This window comes from Pteropus vampyrus, unplaced genomic scaffold (genome assembly GCF_000151845.1).
Source record: "Pteropus vampyrus isolate Shadow unplaced genomic scaffold, Pvam_2.0 Scaffold2, whole genome shotgun sequence".
NCBI lineage: Eukaryota > Metazoa > Chordata > Mammalia > Chiroptera > Pteropodidae > Pteropus > Pteropus vampyrus.
The window spans coordinates 14,420,039-14,442,448 of record NW_011888783.1 but is presented as its reverse complement, the minus strand read 5'-3'; the positions used below and the strand labels follow the sequence as shown (position 1 = coordinate 14,442,448).

The window sequence follows — 22,410 nt, the reverse complement described above, 5'->3', positions numbered from 1 at the left end:
GTGATATTGGTTAATGAAATCCAATAAGTTTCAGCTGTACACTTTAACAGTAAGGCATATATATATTTACACTGTGTGTTCACCTCCCATAGTTAGATTTCTTTCTGTCACCACATATTTGACCCCTTTACCCCTCTACCTCCCTCTTCTACTTACCCTCTGGTAATCACTAGTCTATTGTCCATGTCTATGAGTCTCTGTTTGTTTGTCCTGTTCATATATTTTATTGTTTCACACTCTTCAAATTATTTAAAAAACACTAATTCACTTAATAGTGAAAAAATCTAGTGGAATACTTCAGCAAGTATTTAATCTATAGGTAAAAAAGCTAAAGCTCAGGAAGACGGCTTTCTTTCAACTACTGGTATAGCTGAGGACCAGGCAAGAGCACAAAAGCCTAACCCTATCTCAAAGGCAACCCCTTACTCACCCTATATTCAAAAACAAGGTAACTTATAGACTGAACTTGAAGGGTATTACAGAATAAGTTATCATACTGGAAATTAAGAACTTAAAGACTTGGATGGATTTTGCTAAATGATGCAGCAATCTGTGAATGTGAAAGCAGAAAAAAGAAAGAGAAAAAGAAGTAAAAGGAAAAGAAAAACAAATCTTTTATCAGAGCTTAGCCAGCTTTATGTGGTTCACTAAGGGATAAGCTTAACAATAATTAAAAACTATACAGGGCTTGAGTATCTTAAATTATAAACATCCTTATAATCTTGGCAGATAAAAACCTTCTTGAATATCATTATCACTAATCATTTTAAAATATCAGTTTAACGCTGATTATCAGTAAAACACTATCAACTTAAAAATGTTTTTTGGATGTTATAACAGTGTGTTCAGTACTTCCAAGAAATGTAGATGAAAATAAAATTTACCCTAGTAAATTTTGAAAGAGACAGTAACTTCTTTTGAGTCAGATTACTTAAGTATCTTTTGAAAGCTATGAATTTTCTCCTTAAAAACTGCACATGTGATCATACACTCAAAATTTTACATATAGTTTTTAGGGTTTTATGGGCTTCGCAGAAGCCCATCCATGGATCCTGCAGGGGGTAGTTATAGACTTCAGTTGCCCCTAATGTATTGGGAAGAAACTAAGTAGGTGTCAGATATACCTCTGACTTGCCATCTGATTAAAGTCACTCAGCATCTTCAGGACTCAGTTTCCTCATCTGTGAAAAAAGAAGCATAGACTAGAAAATCTTCTAGATATGACTTCCTCTGTCCTTCGGGAACTAATAATCTGGGAAGATAAAATGAATGATTACAAATCAATTCAAGGCACTATGTTTTCCAACATTTATTTTGAAAAATTTCAAACGAACAGCAAAATGGAAAAAATTTTATCATGACCACCCATATCTTCATCACTTAAATTCTACCATTAAGTTTTATCACATGTTTATCCACTTAGCCATTCCTCTATACATCTATCGATTTATTTTTGAAAAAAAAAATGCATTTCAAAGTAAATTACACACATCTCTACTTTCTTCCTAAATTCTTCAGCATTCATATCATTAAGCTGAGTTTAATATTTGCTTGTAGTTTTCTTCTTTGGATGTAAAATTTACATACAAAGGAATGCACAAATCTTAAGTTTGCATTTGTAAAGTCTTTGACCAACTATATAGTCAACTCTTTATAGTCAATCCCTTGCTATAAATCAATTCTCTCGGCCCTTCTTTCTTTATTGTATTCACCTGGAGAAACCAAAATCCTGCTTAAATCCAACTCTCTTACCAATAAAAATTTATCCGTGCTGTTAAATAAGACAAAAACAACTATGTTGACCATGTGTGTTTTATATTCACGATTACTAACGTCAAGTGGGTGCTTATTGCTTCCCAGCAGTTATACGATATCTGCTTAGTCCAGTCTCTCCCATTCTTTAAACAAATGTTTCTCAAATGATCTTTGGTGAAGGGCCAGCTTCTTATAACTTTAAATCCATCTTGGAATAATACTTTGTAAAATACAACAAAATTGAGTTGAGAAATATGAAGTAAAACAAAACATACATTAATGCAAGTCTCAAGTTTTCATCATAAAATTTAACAGTCATAAAATTACATATACAGATAGGTACATTAGGTTGAACCCTAACATCTTAAATGCAATATACCTATGACAATGTTAACTTAATGATTTAAGTTAAGACAAGGTAATTAAGTTCCAAATTGTAGCTAATTTATTAGGAAAACGACAAATATTGTATGATTCCACTTATGTGAGATACTCAGCCAAATTCATACAGATAGAAAGTAGCATGGTGGTTACTAGGGCACTGGAAGGAGTGAGGAGGGGAGCTAATGTTTAAAGAGTAAAGAGTTTCAGTTTTGGAAGATGGAAAAGTTCTGGAAATGGATGATGGTTGTGGTCGTACAACAATGTGAACATACTTCATGCCACTGAATTGTACGCTTAGGAATGGTTAAAATGGTAAATTTTATAGAATGTATTTTTTGCCACATGCACAAAAGAATCGAAGCAGTGTGCATTTTAACACTTGCTAATCCAAGTGATTTCAGATAATGTCAATTGCACACCCTGATAGTTGTCTGACACTGCCTCTTATTTAATCCTCATTGCAGCCTGATCAAGAAGGTATAGCTGTCTCCATTACAAGAGAACTGAGAGCCAGGGAGCATTCTTATTTAAAGCCATATTGCTAGAAGTAATGGAGCTGGGAGTTATAGCCAAGCAAATTTGTGCCTGAAGTCTATGTGCTTTCTATGTGTTAACTACATCACAATGAAATAGGGGAGGTGTAAACTCTGCTTTAAAAATGTTCCAAAGTCCACATTTTAAGCATGTGGCATGGTAGTGGATGACTAGCAAACACTAGCAACAGATGGTAAAGGCAGCTCCTTTTAAACAAAAGCCAGACTGTGCTCAAGTTGAGAAGCTGGTGGTGTAAACAGGAGCAAGCTCCATGAGAAGCAGCGGAGGCCCTGAATGAAAGAACACTGTTCAGTGGGAACACTGTGGAAGGCCTCACCACCGAGCATCGGGGTCACCAGCCGTCTCCACACCCACAGGCTATGATTACTATCATACTGTATAATGCACAGCCAACATATGATGTGCTCAGAGGTAAAATTAAAATTTTATATCTTTACCTTAGAAATATGAGTGTTTCATAAGTACAAGGCACTAAAATGATTTAGATGCCACAAAGCAGTCTGGGAACAGGAACAGTGCTATCAGATGGGTATCATAAAGCTCACTGACTGCCAAACAACAGTGCCAAAAAGGAATTAGGTGCTGACCACTCAGGAAAGCTTTAGATAATGCCAACTTGAACTTTACTTTTTTTTTTTTTTTTACCCACCTTTTTTTTTTTTTTTTTTTACCCACCCAAACATGTTTTGGAAAATCAATGTGTATATCCTATTGTCTAGGGAACTTCAAAAGACTAAAGTGGACCACTGCAGAAACCTCAGAATATTGTCTTGAGAATACTTCAAATATTTCCAAAACACATCAGTATAAAACATCTGCAGTGTGAATTAAAGATGCCAATTGGGTTGTCAGTGAAGGCAAAGTTTAATATTCCCATATGTTATTATACAGAATCTATGATATGTTGGCTGAGTAGGGTATAAACATGCATGGTATTTGTACAGCACAGTATTTTTTCAAAATGTAAATCTTGTCTCTGGAGATATAACAATAGCAAGACTGAATTAGTTGTCTGAAGAGTAAAATGTATATTCTTTTTTTATTGCTAGCTTAAAAAGATAGAAGGAAAAGAGCAAGAATGCTAATTCCTCTAATAAATAGTATTTTTTTTCTTATTGAAGTAATACCCACAAATCCATAATAGATATGAAATGAATATTTTTTTTTATCTTGGCATTGATAGGCCTATTACAGACCTTTGAGAGAATGCAATGGAAGCTTAATACACTCATTTACTTAATAAACTCTCTTTTTGAAGTATTGGCTCTGATATAGCTTACTCCATTTTAAAAGCTTCCTATATTTAAAAACGGTTGAATTCTTTCTAGGATGTACAAAATAAAATGAAGCATGGTAATTTCACAATGTCAAAAAAAACTCATACCTACATTATAGAAGTATTTGGAGGATTTAGTAATTTGTAGTATCCTTGCCCTTGTGGGATTTGGTAGCAAGGATAGAACAGTAGAAGCAGCTTTGTTCTGGAAGTTTTCTCCTACTTTACTCCATTTGGAGTTGACCTTCAGTGGTAATAACCATAAAGAACATTTTTAAGTGCGAAGTTATTTCGTTTAACCCAAAGGACGATTTTTATCCAGTTACTGTCTAGTTTAATTATTCAAAAGACTTTGAACTCAAAACATCATTACTGAAAGCACTAAGGGAAAATTGTCAAGTGTGTATATCTTTTATATAGGGAATTTAACTGTAGCATTATGCAAAAACCTTTAAGGTAGGGGTCAATAAACTAGGTTTCTAGATTATCGCACTCCATTGGTTGTGTGACCTTGGAAAAATAATTTTGGCTCTTTGGAACTATGCTTCATCATTTTCAAAATAAGAAAGTTGGGTTACACTCATTTTTCTGACCCATTTCACGACCAGAGGACTTTATTTTAGCAGCTGTCTGGGGACTCCAAGTTGAGAATCTACAATTAGCTTAAGTAGTTAATTTGAGGGCAAACACACAATATCTGTTAGACGTTAGGCTGGGATGGTAGGCCCAAAGTTTCCTTCCAATTCTAACAGTCTATGATCCTATGACTTATTTGGTGCTTATCCTCCAATCATCATCAACAGAAATGAGTTATGGGGTGCCTCTTATTTTATCACATTGGGCTAGGCAAAGGGGATACTAAAAAATTTGAAAGATTCTTCTTCAATATGGCTGGGAAGATCAGTTAGATAGATAAAATTAAAGAAGCAGGGTAATGTTTTTTGGGTGGGAACAAAAACCTCTGAAAAGGAATAATAAGGTCTTTCCAGGTGGGGATAAATGGAGACATCAGAAACATGAGAGCAGAAATACTCAATGCCTGTCTTAGAATAATGTGTAGGCCCTTATAACTGAAAAAAATTGTATTATTATTTAATGAGTCCTTAATCCCAAATTGTGTATAGCAGTTTAGCTGTTATTTTAGCAAATATGGTAGCTATTATTGTTATATTTGGCCAGCCTGTGGTACATCAGACTATCCAACTGTTTACAATTACTTTTATTAACCCTAGGGAAATTATTGATGTGTCTCAGAATCTAACATTGACACAGCGGAACAATTGACAAATATTTATTGAATCCATATAGTGTGCAAATCTTTATGGGGTATAAAGCTGGACTGAAAAGGTTCTTGCCCTAAGGGAGAAGAAGACTAGTTGCTATTGTAAAATGCCCTTAAGGAAAAAAATAATAAAGAACAAGATCACATAGCTGATTTAGCACTTTAAAAAATAAACCTTCAAGCAGCCCATACTTACGAAAATGGTCTTATTCATGCCCATGATGAGAATAGTTCCCTTGGTACACTGAGGAGTCAAAACCTCTAGCTCTGGTCCAGGTCATTTTTCACCCCCATAAGCTCTAAGACGATTTCCTTTATTTTTTTCACTCTGCAGATCTCTACCTGGTGTCCCACAAGCATGCAAACTATCCTTTCTCTGGAAATTCCCACCTTGGTCAATGGCACTACTTCCAACAACCTAGTCACCAAGTCAGAAACTTTGGGCCCTGGGAGAAGGGTGTAATGAAATGGAGAAGGATTGCATACACGGAGGAGGTAGGGATAAGGGACTCTTATGAGGCTAAGGAATGTATCTGTCTTGATCACTGTATTTCTATAGTACTGGCCAATAATTGTCCAATAAATGTTTGGAATATTAAGTAGAAATTTGCCCAAGAGTGGAAATTATTGCTTTATCAAAAGGGAAGAATAAATTAATATTCATCTTTTTGCTTTTTCTGGACAACATACAGTTTGACCTGTATACAGATTCTTGAACTAGTACCATTAGTCCTTTTATTCAGTTTCATCAAGGGCTGAATAGACTTCTGTGACTTCTGCTTCAAAATATACCCAGCATTTATAATCTGACTTGTGGCAGAAATGGAAATAAGCTTTTCAAGTAGCCAATGTACAAAGATACACAACTTGTTTATAAGTTTGTATCTATATGACAAATGCTAAGTGAACATTTATGATGCTAGGAAGCAGCAGTGTTGTACTAAAGAGGACAAGATTGCTTCTAGGGGGTAGGTGAAAAACTTTTCAAGGTGGAAGATTAATACAGAACATTTAAGAATGGGCAGGAGTTTGAAAAGGCAGAGAGAAAGAAGAAGAGTATTCTAGATGAAAAGAGAATTAAGAACAGAAGCAAGAATTAACAAGGAGTACAGGATGATAGTGAGTAAATGATGATAGTGAGTAAATGTCTAAGTTGTGTAGACAAGTATCAAAGACATGTAGAAAGCATGTTACTGTATGAGCAGCATTTTACAAAGATTAATCTAGTGGTTACCTGTGGCATGATTTGAGAGGGGTTGAGAGAGACTAGAAATGTGAAAACCAATTAAGAGTCTATTTCATAAATCTTAGTGTGAGATAATGGCCTAAACCAGAGTGGCAGTGGATATACAAAGAATACAGAAAAAGATAATATGAAATGAATGATATTTTATCATTTCACAGAGCAGGAATTATATTCTAGGCCTTCTGATTTATAACAAACTACAGTGAGATATTCTTTGAAGTACATAATTGTAAGGTCTTATATTATTTTTCTTGAAGGTATTTTTTGTCTATGTAAAAAACATATTAAATAAAATATACTGATAGAGTTACCAGTTGAATTTTTTGTTATTAAAGAGGCACACTGGCACTTTTATTTCAAGCAAAATTGTGGTGGTTTAGATAACTTGACAAACTCTCTCATTATAAAACATTTGGAAATCAAGGTAAAATAAAACACCAGAAGTGAAGAGTGAATTGAAAACCAAAATGATGTAATGGAAGATGATGTGTATTGCTGCCCTGATGTGTTGGTCTTGTTAACCCAGAGTCTTGGGTTTATTAACCCATGCAAGAACACCAGAGCCTTGGGCCAGTGTCAGGTTAGATGCCCCCATAATGCTGGAATCCCCAAAAGGTTGTGCTCTCAGAGAAAGGACATGCTAGCAAATATCTGCCTGTCAACTCAGGTAGGCAATGAGGAGCTTGATGCTTTTCACCTGTGCTCTGGTTGGACAAAAATAGTATCCATTTGAAGTTCATAGCCATAACCCTCATATGGATGTCATTTAAATTTACACCATCTGTAGGGGTCTAGGAACTCCCCAACACTGAGAAATGAACTAAAAAATGTAGTCTAGGCTGATATTAATTCTGGAGTGGGTGGTAGAAGCAAATGCAAACCTCTGCGTGTGTGCGTGGTGGGGGGAGGGGCAGGGATATACCCTTAATCATGGTTGCACATTGTTTCCACAGAGGAAGTTGCACAGATTGAGATTAGAAAATATACAAGGAAATAATCTATTATGAGTGGAGACCAGAAAATACATCAAATAGCATAATTAGACCCCGAGAACTTCAATTAATGGAAACATTGTCTAGATATGACCAAATATCTGATTAAAACAATTGTAGACTTCAAGGAAGAAATTAAGAACTTAAGAACAAGTTATTTAAAAATTTTAAAAAAGTATTTGGGGTTTCATTCTAGGCAGATTGCTTGGGAAAGGGGAGCAATTTGGGCACAAGCAGGGCTGAGACTGATAGTTGGGAGTCGTCAGCAACCCAAATCTTGATGTCCATGGAACTGATATGAATTTTCACCCTTTTCAATTTAATGCTGATACCAAAAATGTCAGATATTTTTTGGTGAGGCCTCGTGGCAGGGATCTATCTCTATGAAGTGGTGATAACTTAAGTAAAACGATGGTTCAGAACAGTGGTTGTGAGGTATCCGGCCAGGTGGAAGCAAGACTCCACCTGGGGTAGAGTGTAGTGCTGATGGTGGTGGTGGTGGTGGTGTGGAAGGTGGAGGATATCTGCTGACAAGGAGTAGAGTGATTGTCAAGGCCATAGTCAAAAGGGCTTGAGTTTAGGGCAGTTGTATATCCTAGGAGAGAAATGGGTTACAAAACAAATTGTAAAAGAAGTCCTGTAATGTGGATTAGGCATGTGCAAAGGGAGCAGGGAAGACATAGTTTAGGGTTTGAATTGAGAGTGTCCTGGTACCAGACTTAGAATCACAAGGCTAATTCCAGACTCTACATACTGGTGGAAATGAGGTTTCCAATATGCTGCCAAGCTTGGGCAAATTTAGGACCTAAAGTTGGGTGAAGTTCTATGAAGTAGGCACGGATACACCTGACTGTATTCATATATTCACTTATCCCTAGACTGTGAAATGCCTTTAGGACTTAAAAAAAATGAAGAATCTTACATTAGCCTTTGGTAATAAAGCAAGGGCCATCTCCTTTAATTTGCTACAAAATATCATGTAAAATATTTCTTTTTGCATGCAATGTGACTCTTATTTAAGTGAATGCTACATCTCAATAAACAGATTTGTGATAAATTCATCCAACTCTTTGCTTCCACTGTCATGATGATTTCTTTTAAGGTGTTTATTTAGAAGTATTTATTCCTTTGCTGATAAAGTATCTTTAGAGGAGTGATTTTTCATTTTAGAAAATTTAAAATGAAATTGAAAATTTTTGAATTTGGAATGTTTTCTATTTGAGGGGTGGAATTCTGGTCAGCCTTGCCCTCACTCTAACCTCTTGCCATGTAGTTGCTCATCTACAGGCTCAGTCCAGATAGCCCTTGGCAGGAGCTGCTCCTTTCTGGAAAGAGCCTGCAGCTGCTAGACTGCCAGGGTGAGTGTCTGCTTCTGAGAACCACAGCGTCTTTCTGTCCTTCTTGGATCAGACTGCCTGGGAACTGTGCTGCCAGATTGCATGTGAGTTTCCAAATGCTCCTGGACCTTTGACTCAAATGGCTCCTTGTTCTTCCCTCCACAGAACCCCTCTCTTCTTCAGTGAACTCTCTTGCTGTCTCTCAGGTGCCTGCTTTAGAATGATTTTCAGCTAGGGCTGCAGTGTGACAACACCAGGAGCACTTTGTGGCAATCTTCCAGAATTAGAAGGTTCTATTTCCTGTAAAATAAAAACGAAATTTCTAGATTCTGTGTTTGATTTTGAGGGCAGAGAGGAGGCTAAAGAAAATTGGTTTACAGTGTGCTTTAAAATTTCCAAAGTGTGTTCCAAGATATGTCTCATCCTGAGAAATACTTTTGGAAAAAAAGATTGGTTAAGGAAACTTTAGGTTAGTTGTTAAAAAAAAAATGTGTAGAAATCCACATACTATTTTCTCTGATGGAAATTCATAATGCATAGGCATATGTTAATAGTTCTGAGAAGTCCTGCAGTAAAGAAACCTGTTTAATTTTGATTAATCCAGTGTTTTAGAAACTTGTTGATCTCCACAACATTTTGAACAATACATATTATCATCCTGAAGGAACTAGAATGCTGGCGACCAAGCTTTGGAAAACACGAGGATCACCTGCACCTAAAGGCATTCGCTCAGGCCTCATTGTCTTTGCCACTTCTGCCACAGAGGCCTATTTTACCCTCTGGACCTTTCTTCTTTCTTGGCCTCTGCCACTTCCCTTATTCTGAGGGTCCTCTTATTTCATCTCTGTGTCCTAAACCTGGGTGTTCTCTAAGGTTTAGGCGTCAGCTCACGGTTCTTCCCTTTTTTAAAATAATGTTCTTCCTTTGGTTTCACATTCCATCTCCTGGTTTCAATCATCATCCATACAAGGATTAAACAAAATCAATCCCTAATATCCCTCCTAGTTCTAGTTCTGCATCTCAAAATGCCTCCAGAACACTTTCACTTGTGTATTCTGATGCCACCTTAAACTCAACATGTCTACACTTCCCTTCCCACCATACGTACCCCTTTCTGTGTATATACACAAATAATAACCAGTTACAGTCTATAAAGTTAGAGAAAACCCCAATATAACAGCAATAAAGATGATCAAATTACTTAGGAATAAATTTAATAAGAAATGTGCAAACCCTAGATGTGAAAAACTTAAAGCATTCCTGAAAGCCAAAAATGTAGACTTGAACAAATGGGAAGACATCCTCTATTCTTGGATTGAATGAGTCAACATTATAAAGATGTCAGTTCTCCTTAAATCAGTTTATAGATTTAATGCAATTCCTATAAAAATACCGAGCTTTTTAAAAATAGAGCTCTACAAGTTAATATTAAAATTTATGTAGAAAACATGCAAGAATATCTAAGATAACATTCAAAAATTATGAGAAAAGAAAGACATTGAAGAAGATAAACTACTTCATGTAAAAAAGAAAGGAGCTTAAGAAAATAAAGATTTATCTGCTCATTCGTTGAAAAGAAATGCAGGAAGGATAAACCAGAAATAATATCGGTTACCCACAGGGAGTGGATGGGACAGGATAAAAAGAATGTGTAGTAGGAATGAGAGGGGGGAGTGACACTTCTCTGTGTATGTCTTTTCATATTGCTTCTACTCTGAGAACCACGGTAGTATTTCACATGTCTCCCCCCACCCCCAAAATAATGAAAATCAGCCAGGACTTAGGAAGAACATAACCTATAATAAGATATATTACTTGTACCCCTGATATGATGTACTATAAAAGGCATATCACTTCTGGTATTCTTACCAAAAACACATAACCTCAATTTATCAAGGACAAATCATAGAAACCCACATTGAGAAACATCCTACAAAAATAACTGACCAGTATTTTTCAAAAGTGTCAATGTCAAGGGAGTCAAAGAAAAAGAACAATTGAGAAACTGTTACATATTGGAGGAGACCAGAAACATTAGAATTAAATGCAACATGGGAGCCTGGACAAGAAAAAGAAGTGAGTGGAAAACTGGAGAAATTAGTGGAAGGTCTATAGATTAGTAAATTGTATCACATCAATGTTAATTTCTTGGTTTCAGTAATTTTGTGTTTATATTTACAAATACAATTTCACAAAATACAGATGCATTAATTTGCAAATAAAATTTTGTATTTAAGTAAAATACAAAATTATATTTTTTTATTAGATATTAATGTTAGAGAAAACTGATATGGGAGCTCTACAATTTTTGCCTCTTTTCCATAACTCTAACATTCAAAACGAAAGTTAGAAACAATTATATAAAATAAGATACAACTTCAGCTCTTAGGAGTATATACTTTAATACTCAAGAACTTAAATTTAAAAAATACTGGGAAGTCTATGATTTTAATTTTCATTTTAGGCCTGTCAAAGTACATTTCAATCTAAGTTATACTTTCCTTAATATGCATTCTTACTACAGCACGATCTGGTTAAGGCTGGTAAGCTTAAAGTGTTTTCCAGTATGCCATTCTTTTTCTAAAAGCCTTATGTTTTGCTGTAAGCATACACTTCAACATGATAATGGGCATTGAAAAAAGCTGGAAGATATAGTTTTAGTTTATCATAAGGAAAATATATAGATGACTTACATGATTTTTTAACTGTTGTTAGATACTAAATTTATTATTATTTTAAAATTAATTCTCTTAGGTATTATCTTTGTTCACTGTTTTTATCTCATTTCAAAATACTGAGGTTCTTTGTTTTTCATAGTTATACTTATGTATGTGTGCAACTACATTTATATAGATGCATTATGTAGGCAGGTTCTCTTTTTTTCAGGTATGGGGGAGTTTGGCTATAAATCTTTAGAGAAAACTGGATGAGGGAGTCTGTGCGGAGAAATTGAATTCTCTTCTCCTTTCTTAAGACAGTGAAAGGCCTTCTTATTTGAGTTTTAATACTTCAGCTTTAGATTGCAATTTGGATGCAAATGAGTGCTTCACATACAATATTTTTTTCTGAATTGTAGTAGTAGCCTGACGACACTACTAGTATAAATAAATTAAATTTTAAACAAGCAGAGGCAGATGATATTTTGTGATTTTTATATATAGAATTAGGTTCATTATGCCAGTAAAATACAGACAAAACTGAAAAGTAGATCTGGGTTCATGTGAACGACTGGGTCTAATAGTGGAGAGGAGTATTCAATCACTTAAAAAAAAAACTTTCCAGAGAGGAAATGGGAACCATAGCTATGACTGGCAAGAGGTGCTGCCACCCAATATTAGTTGTTCCTATTTTTTTTGAGTTCCTGTGTTTTATTTCTAGGATACTGTTAAAAAATAATAAAAGGAAGCTGGCAAGATACCAAGTATTTCACATTGATATTTGAACTGAGCAACAGCCTAACATGGTTGTTTTTAATTTTAAAGAATTATATAGTGATATATTTTTATTTTATGTAGAAAGGCAGCGGGGGTGTGGGGGGTGGGGAGAATTGCCACGAACAGAAGCATGCTTATGCCTTTGAGAGATTGTAAGGTTCAAATACGTGACAAAATAAGGTTGTTCATTATCCCTTTGAACACTTAAGTTATTTGATGAGCTGTCAGGTTACTGAAGGTGTACTTTATATCAGGTCGAGGAGTTATTTTTCATATATCTAAATTTCAGAAAGGTATCTGGTATCTTGGCAAGGGCATTTCGCTTACATCGAAGAATTGTGGTAGCTATGGCAACATAGCACCTTAAAACATTTCTTAGGTAACATTGTCTATGACTTTAGATAGGTTTGGACACTGTTTCACAACTCTTATTGCCTTGTGTTGAAATGATTTGTTTGCTTGTCCATCTTCTCAATTGTATCCATCTTCTTAGTTGGACTAACACTGAATTCAGAGCAGACACTGAATTTTGTTCACCTTAGTATCTTCACGATCTAGTTGAGGGCTCAGTATCACAAAATCAATGAATGAGTGAATGAATCTGATGCTTTAATATAGATTCTAATTAGAAAAGAAGGCAAAGGAAAATGGTTATGTAGTGGTTATGTCGTTTGGCATAACCTTCTAGATGCTGACTTTACATCAGAGGTGACCTATTTATCTTTTCTTATTTTTCTCGAAATGGCTCTAAGTGCTCAGTTGTCCTTCTGAATTTTGCTTAGGCCTGTGTCTTTACCAGTTGTTGTTTGTGACACACATGTTGTAGACATTCTTGCTTCAGTCTCCTTAATCACCATCACCAATTCTTCAGCTTTATTTAAAGGTTGAAAGGTAAAATACGACAACTCAGATAAAGTCTAAAACCAATGCCAAACCATCATCAAAAGCAAGACTGTCTACAACTGGTCTACAATGTTCGCCAGTTTTTCTCTCTTCAACACATCATTCTGTATTAAAAAGTAAGAGTCATACAATGAGATATGTCTTGCTCATCTGTATACAGTCTTAAATAAGGGCATCAAACAACGTATTTTTGCTGTTGTGTGTCTGTACATGTTCTTCTCTCATTATTACTGTAGGAGTGACTATGCTATGGAACATGAAGCTGGTTTAAGATAGGTTCTCAGCAGTATAATTAAGGCTAATGAGACTTATGTTATAAAAGGCCTGAATGTAGCCAGGTCTGATCACTTCCCATAATAGTCACATTTAAAGTTCTCCCCAGTTGGATAAAAACACTTTTCCCCCTATATGATAAAAGTGGCATAAAAATGTCACAGAAAGTTTAGGAGAAAGCAAAAAAGTAAAAATTCTCCCTCCTCGATACAATGCATTTGAGAAATCCCATCCAATTTTTTTATATACATATTTTTACACAGTTTTATTCACAAGAAAATGAGGCAACATATATATTCCACCCAATTTGGCAGGATAATTTGGAAATTTCGTATTTTAATTTCTTTTGAAAACCAGTAATTTTTTTGAAGAATTTAGGCCCACGATAATCAATAATGCAGATATTTCCCAAAGTGTAGTCCCATATGCCTGTAGTTCATGTAAGGGTGAGCTAGCCTAAAATTTAAGAGGGTGAGATCGTAAAGTGAGAAAAAGGTAAGAACCTAGTTCTACATTGGTCATGATTTCTTAAGAATTAAAAAAAATGGCAGGAAGACGATTCAGAGATATAAGTACGAATGGCTGCCACATTTCTGTACCCCTTAAAAAATATCTTTGTAAACCTCATATATTAGATCGCTTTTAGTTGTCTACAGTTCCATCATTTTTAAAAAGTAAAAACTGTTAACGGATAAACAGAAAAGCTCTGGGGCATAACATGGTTACCTTAGTGTTTCACCTGTAGTAACATTCTATTTAGGTCCTTGGATTAACCATAATTAATTCTGTTGATAGGATGTGGTGGGGGTGGACTAATTTCATAAAAAGGCCTGAATTTATTATATTGTTGTCAAATAAATTGTATAATTTCGAAGGAATCCCAGCCCCAATTTTTCTCTCACAGGCGTATTTTAAAAAATAAAATATTTACATTTAAAATATTAACATTCTGTCAGAGAAAAATGAAATGCAGATTAAATGCCTTAGTATTTTAATCTTTAAGTTTATATTCATCATAATAGTTGTATATTTTCTATACTATAGTGATATAAAATCTAGATTAGATGAAAATATTCTTATGACAGGACAGTTTTGCAAGAAAAGTGATTTTAATTAGGGCAAAGAATAAGGCTACTAATGTCATGCATTAGTATTTTATTTTAAATAATTATATGATTATCCTTTTAGTAACATATGGATTCTCTAGCACTGTTGTTTTATAAACTCATTCTTAAAAATTCCAGTGGCTTGTTTTCTTGTATTTTCCTTAACTGTGGTGATCTTAAACAGATCTTCAAGTTTAAAGCTGCCAGTTGTTCTAATACAGATGCATAAATATATTTTCTCCAGTTGGCTATTTATTACAAAGACAGTTTGTTTGTGGGTACCGTCAGGACATCTGCATTTTATTGGATTTAATTTTTAGTAATAAAGACCTCCCACATTATAGATTCTTTCCAGCCTAAATTAGCCTGTGTGGGAAGCAAAGAAACTGTCAGTTAGGGAGAAAAAGTGAATCCATATGGCACTGATGATTCTGTTTCCCTAGCTACAATGAAGAAAAGGTTGAGCACAGACAGTGCCCCCAGCAGATCCTTGTTTCTTTCTCAAAAGCCTGTTAGAACAGGGTTGGTGTCAGTTCCAACTCAGTACCTTTGAGCCAGCCCAGTTCATCCATGTGCCATTCATTAATGATTAAGCCATAGACACTCACTTAAATTACAAGGGCACATTCTCCTTTGCCTCTCCTCTTGCTCTGTTTCTCTTGCCTATATGCCCAGCCTCTGGCTCTTGCCATTCTTTTCCACTTTGGGGCTCACCTCTGCCCTTTGGACTTGTTGGATTTTGCTTTCCCCAGTCTAGTTCTCAGAACTCACAAGTTAAGGAGGCAGAAATATGAACATTAAATTGTCATAGATGTTTAGAGAGAGTTATGGAAGGATACAGAAAGGAGACATAGCTTCCTAAACGTCATGGAAACATCAGGTTTCCTTTGCAAAAACTTAAAGTTATCTGACTTTTTGATTTACTGTGTGATTTAAAATGAGTCCCTTCACCTGTCTGAACCTGTTCTCATCAGTGAAAAGAGGTTTTGGCCCACCAGATGATCTCCGAAGTCTGTTTCACTTGTAAAATCTTATACCTCTAAATCTGTAACATATTGATTTTTCTTTAATTGTATATCTATAAGAAATTATTTGGTTAAGGAGTAAAAAGTGACTTGTGGGATTCAATGTCTTCTCCTCTTCCTGTCTCTCTCAGCACCCCCAGAAGGGGAGAAGTGTGTGAAACTAGAGTGTGTATCTTATTCTCCAAGATGAGCTTCATTTGGGGTGCAAATAGTTGAAGGGTAAACTATCTCTCAGCTTAGGCACTGCTCAAGTCTTTTTCTCTCTGGCAAGCATGTTCCAATAAAAGAAAAATTAATCACTAATGTCTGTCCATGGACTAATCAACCTAGCAGTATAGTGGAACAGAGGAAATTAAAGTGGGTTCGAATGTGGGTCTGAGCGGTCTCCCTAAGCAGGCAGTTTAAATTCTCTACACCTGTTTCCGTACCAGTAAAATGACGATAACAATACCGTCTATTGAGTTGTTACTCAAGGTTACTTGTTTACAAAATTCTCGCTTACAGGAAGGATATTAAAAATCCCGGGGGTTCCCCTGCCTGCCCCCCAGTCTGGAAGTTAGGGTAGTCAAGAACCAGGAAGGCCGCCGCTCCGCCACCCGCGCGGCAGCGAGGGGAGCCTAGGACCCGAGGGAGGGCGGAGGCAGGGCCGGCGGAAGCGCTCGCGCGCCGCTGTCAGCTGCGCCGGAAGTTCCTGGCCGGACCTGGCGGTAACCTTGGGGTACTCGCCGCCGTCGCCGCCACCGCCGCCGCCACCGCCGCCACGGTGGGCTTTACAAGTCCCAGCCTCAACCGGGGTCAGACCTGTTAGCTGCCGGGCATCACTGGGGTTGCGGAGGAGGACCTTGAGGACAGCGAGGAGCAGGACACTCGGGCGCAGGGCCGCCTAGCCGACATGTCTCTGGTGGCGGAAGCCTTCGTCTCGCAGATGGCAGGTAGCGCGCGTGGCCGCAGGACGCGGACGCACGTGGGGGCTGGCGCGGGGCAGCCGGGGGAGCAGCGTGGGGCTTAGGGCTGCAGCTTTCTCCCGGCCTTGCAGTATTAGATGCCGGACCCAAGCCTGGGTATGGAGGCGGGTGCGGAGTACCAGCCTCATATCACAGATGAGAAAACTGAGGGGGAGACACTAGCCAAGGTCACCCCGCGTAGTCGCGTCTCCTTGGCGGTGCTTTGTCCAGCCCCCCATTCGGTCGGGAGGGGCTGGGGTGCAGGGAGGAGGCGGTGGGTTGGGATTGAGGTGGGGGGGCGTGGCCACAGGGGCTGGGCCTCCCAAGGCTTAAGTGTATGAGTGGGGACAGTCTCAGTGGTGGGACCTGAATTTTAAGATAATCGTCACTAGTGTGTCACCCTTATTACCTGTGTCCTTCAGGGGCCACTGGTGTTCTTGTTTCATCTCCAAGTGACACAATACTGCCATTGCTAGGTCTCTAGGATTCATTGAAACATCTTTAAATCTACATATACGTTTTAGAAACACCTTTGATTTGATAGATTGAACATGACTGATGTAAATAAACCTATGTTTCCTGTTATTGATATTTTACTTATTGTAGTAAAAGAAATGAAATAGTGTTGAGAAAACAAGGAAACTAGACATATGTATGTTAGGTGTAGGTTGATGGATAATCGTTAATCTTTAAATGGAGTTAATCTTGACTTCCTACCAGTATTGTTAGCATGTGTACAGTAAAGAGACAGCAGCCACCAGGGTGAATAGGTAATTTGAAATAAGATAGTATTTTGGAAATGGAAAATACCGAATGTGTCATAAAATTTAACAAAATGTTTTTCATTGCACTACATTTGTGTGAGCATACATTTCTTTTTCCTTTTTTTCATTTAAAATAAATACATTGTTTTCTAGGAGAGAGGGAAGCTCCTACCTGATTGCAAGCTTCCTGAAAACAAGGATCAGACTTGTTTTGTCCCCCATTGTATCCTGGGCACCTGTCAGTTGGTGCTCAAATATTTGTGACCTGAATCAATGAAAAATCTTGAGATTTCAAGCAACAATCATTTCTGTTTTTACCATTTATGTTAAAAGGTTAGACCATGTTTTAATTTAATTTAGATTGCTTCTATATTAAAAAGCCAGTATGCTGACATTGGTATACTGTATGCATTTGTCCCAATGTGTGCTTTCTTTTAAAGAAAAAATGATGAATGTCTTTCAATAAACTTTTAATAAGTGTGAAATTTTGCTTCAGTTAGTGAAGTTTAAGAATTTCTAGGAATTCTAACTGTCCGTCACTTAGCTATTTGTAATCATTTGTTACTCTAGCAGGAGGCATTTAAAGATGGATAATTCAGTAAATGGTGTTGGGAGAACTCCTAGGTCATAACACCTCAAGAATAAATTCCAGATGAATTGAAGATCTAAATGTAAAGTAAGAACAAAAAACCAAATTGTAATAAAATAATTAGGAAAAAAATAGGAGATTATTTTAATAATCTTGGTTAGCAGATAAGGCCTAAGCAAAACACAGAATCTAGAATCTGTGGGAGAGAAACTGTCAGATTTAAATGCGGAAAAACTTAAAAAGCTTTGTTTGATAAAAGACATAAGTTTCTACAAATTAATAAAAATATAACCCAACAGAATCAAGGGTAAAGGATAGGAACAGGCATTTCACAAAAGGGGAAATACAAATGGACAATGAACATGAAAAGATGTTCTTTGTCACTAAAAACAACAGTTTTCCACTTAGTCAGATAGACAAAAGTGAGTATGATAATTTCTAGTACTGACAAGGGCATGGGGAAAACAATTACCCTCAAATTATCAGTGAGTCCATAAATTATTACTACTTTTGGGGAACTTAATATACTTATATTTATTAAAATACAATCCTTTGACCTAGAAATTCATCGGGGGATTTATCTGATAGAAATATAAGGACTAGTATTTAAAGAAATATACAGGAAAAAGAAATACACAGTGATATTGTAGCATTATTTGTAATAGCAAAAACTCAGAAAAGTCCTTATTTTACATCAAAATTATGGTATGCCCACATTATTACAGATACTAAAAATGAAGAGGTACACCTTTGAAGTATATTGGCTTGAAAGCTATGCTTAAGTAAAAAGTTATAGAATAATAGTATGAACCCATTATTAAATAAACCATATTTAAACATGTATATGTAAGCGAAAAATACATAGAAGAATATTCAACTAATTTTAAGTAGTAATTTCAGGGTAATAAGGATAGGGTATGGATAATTTATGATTTTGAATTAGTTGCCTGGATCGCTAGATGGTGATATGGTAGATGTAAAAATTTAAAAGGATAAAAATAGTCCTGGATATTAAATGGTTTTCAAAATCTTTTATAACAGCCTATGTATTTTAAATTTTGACTTGCCTTTTTTCTTTAAATAGCAGGATATTCCAATATGTTACTTGAGTTCTTGTTTTAAATTTTTTTTTTTTTTGTTACTGTCAGTTGGGTGACTATCATAGGGGAGGATTGAGTAGCCCCATTTGTATTATACGACCTCATTTGGAGCAGTCACTATAGCCAAACGATGGAGTACTGTGATGGACAGTCCTAACTCACTTGCCTATTCCTGTGCCAGGAGTGGCTCCAGGCTTTAGGGCTACACAGAGCAAACAATACACACAAGAGAAGGAGAGCGAGGTTCTGAGCTCTAAACGAGAGAACTCTATAGTGTTGATCACTTCCTTCACCTTGCTTTTACACTGCCTATGGAGTTTGGAGTGAGAGTCAGACCTGGGTTCTTATTTGGTTACTTACTAAACGTGTGACTTATTTGGTTACTTACTAAACGTGTGACCTTGGGCAGATTACTTGCCTTTTTAAGTCCCAGGTCTCTTATGTGCAAAACGGTGAAGATAATTATAGGTTATTTAAAGATGATGAGAAAAGATGTAAAATGCTCAGCATTGTGTCTGACACATTGTAAGCACTCAGTAAGTGTTCATTAATATTATTTTTAGCTGTTTACCTATCAGTTTTTCTCTTCTACTGGATTTTGCCTCTAACTTCCTGTGCGAAGATACCAAGTTTAGTCAAGCTTTTAAAAGTTATTTCTAAATAGACTACATAATTTATTTCAATATAAAACATCTGTAAACAGTTATTACAATTATTAAAATTATTCCTATAACAAATTTTTCTAAAATATTTGTTTCAAGATTATACATTTCATAAACTCCAGCCATGTTTATCTTTATTATAAAATTGAATTTTTGGTATAGGTCATAGGTATATACATTCTGAGTCTTTTTCAGTAGAGGCTTGTTTTAATTTATTTTATTTTATTTTACTTTATTTTATTTTTTAGGCAAGGCAACCCTTGATCGACCTCACAGATTTCAAGGACTTTGTCAGTTTACAATCCCTTATTTTTTTATTTTTTATGCCTACAGCACCTGGTCTTCCTAGGTGGTCTCCCATTTAAGTACTAACCAGGCCCAACCCTGCTTAGCTTCCCAGATCAGGCTTGTTCAGGGTAGGATGGCCGTAGACCCAGTATAGACCTGTTTATTAGACATTGCTAAAAAGTTTAGCCTTAAAAACTTAGCTAACAGTTATTTGATTACTGATATTAAGAGTAAGCATCCATCTTTTTAAACAGGCTTAAGAGAAACTGTGAAAGCCTGTAGGAAAAATGTTTTGGCAAAATGTGAAAAGATTTTGAAGACAATGGCTATTCTTACAAAGGAAAGAATATGGCAGCTGAAATCCACCTCCTATATTGCTTTGTCAAATTTGCTTTCTTGTTTATTAAAAAGTTATTAATTGGTTATTATAATAAAGGAAAAAAAATTTTTTTCTGGTATAGAGTTTTGTGGTGGCCACAGCTGGAGCCTGGGTCCTCTGCACAGAACCTCTCTGTGGAGCTTTGCAACATGGTCAGTGAATTCCTGATAGGAACATTTGGTGAATGACAATTCTTTCCAGTGGTTGGGAGTGAAATAACTGTAGGTCTTAGAGATGGCATCACAGGTGGCCTTGGTGAAGTTGCCCAGAGTGGCAGTGCAGCCCCTGGCTGAGGTGTAGCAGTCATCAATACCAGCCATCATCAGCAGCTTCTTGGACATGGGCTGAGACAATGCCAATGCCCCTGGGGATGTGGGTAGGGCACACAAACACAGAGCCACAGCAGCTGGTCACCTTGCAAGGGATGGTGTGGGGTTTGCCGATTTTGTTCTCTCAGTAGCCTTGCCGCACAGAGGTGGAGAGCTTGTCGGGGATAATAGCCCCATGTGGATGGCAGTGGCAACCTCCTTGGAGCACTTAACACCCAAACCGGCATGACCGTTATAGTCCTTGATGCAACAGATACCTTGAACTGGGTCCTCTCCAGCGTGGGTCTGCTTTTGCACCAGCATAATCTTTAAAACCTCATCCTTGAAGGATGTATGCATGAAAAAGTCATTGATCTCAGATTCCTTGATGGTCAAGGAGAAGAGTTAGATCTCCAGGGACTTGATCTTCATATTCTTGACCAGGCGGCCCAGCTTGGTGACAGGGATCCACCTCTTGCGACCCTGGCCTTGACCTCCACCCTAGACACTGTTGCGGAATCCTCCAAGGAAGCTGCAGTGGCCTCCCATTCCAGGGCCTCTGGGGCCTCCAGACCCTCCCGTAGCACCTGTGTCATCAGCCATTTGGTGTTATCTCTGAGAAACTTAAGTGTCTATTTTTGAGCATTGTTCTAGATGATTTATACACATAATTGCCAATACTAACAATTCGATCCTGTTAGGTGGTGTTCTTGTTTTATATATAAGAAAATTGAAGCTTCCTTAGGTAAGAGAGTAATAGAAACAAGGCCCTTGGATTAAGAAGATCTGAGTTTTCAGCTCTGCTCTGCCTCTTATGATCTTGGGCAGACCCTTCTAGGCCAGACAGCTTCCTTATTTGTAAAAGGGAGATAATATATGTTAAATATATATTAAACACCTAGTATATGTTGGTATGTGTTAAATATTCAATACATGGATGTTTCTGTTATTACCCAAAAGTCTTTGAAGATGTTATCCCATTACCATTTTGGGCAGCAGAAAATGTCCAAAGTGTCTTTATTTTTATTAACTCATATACCATCTTTTCTGAATGATCTTATTACTTCACCAGCGCCTTGCTATATTTTAAGCATATCAGTTAATTTTATCATACTGTAATTATTAATCTTTTGAAATAAGGGCAATGTCTGTTCTTTATTTAGAAGCTCAAAACTATATAAAGGATGAAAAAAGAAGATTGGAATATTTCATTTATCTCATTGTGGGCATGTGGATGCTTAATTATTTAAATTTATTAATAACTTCATTCTAGCAGTAGCATTAATTTATAGTATGATCTGAGAAAGTAGTTTTATGGGTTCTATGGAACCTATATTGAAACATCTTGAAAGTAAGTAAATCAAACAAATGCTTAAAAAATTTTGTTTTTACATCAGTAATAAAGTGTTTCTATTTCATCCCACTTGCACATCAGTACTGGGAAATCTGGACTTTAAAAGCATCTCAGAAGGGTCCTACAGGCACAAAGAAGTGGAAAACATAGGTTAAAAATTCTTTGTAAATTAAAAATGATCCTGTTGTTCATGAAGTTTATTGAAAATGAGGAAAATGATAAACCTTTTATATGTGTATGTCTAAATACCTAAGGATAATTGCAACAGCTAATTGAAAGAATACAATACCTTTAATTCTTTTGTTCTTAAAAATAAGGATATTTTATTATTTATACTTAGTATTCTGAGGATTCTACAGTATTGGGAAAGGCACTGAGGAATTATTGAACCGGCTGACACATTTTAGAAAATCTTCTTTGATTCGTATTAGTTTTATGAAGAATCTCATACTGT

General features: G+C 36.4%; 1 protein-coding gene and 2 pseudogenes across 1 annotated transcript in view; 1 reads left to right on the top strand and 2 right to left on the bottom strand.

Moving 5' to 3' along the window:
• The first annotated feature begins 16,243 nt into the window (after positions 1–16,243).
• The window catches only part of MTX2 (metaxin 2), a 59,272-nt gene continuing 53,105 nt past the window's right edge, over positions 16,244–22,410 (top strand). The window contains exon 1 of the mRNA XM_011357008.2: positions 16,244–16,500. Within this exon, the coding sequence (XP_011355310.1) occupies positions 16,461–16,500 (40 nt within the window). The 5' untranslated portion in view covers positions 16,244–16,460. The remainder of the gene's footprint in view (positions 16,501–22,410) is intronic.
• LOC111739710 lies at positions 19,952–20,060 on the bottom strand (annotated as a pseudogene).
• On the bottom strand, positions 20,370–21,444 carry LOC105291744 (annotated as a pseudogene).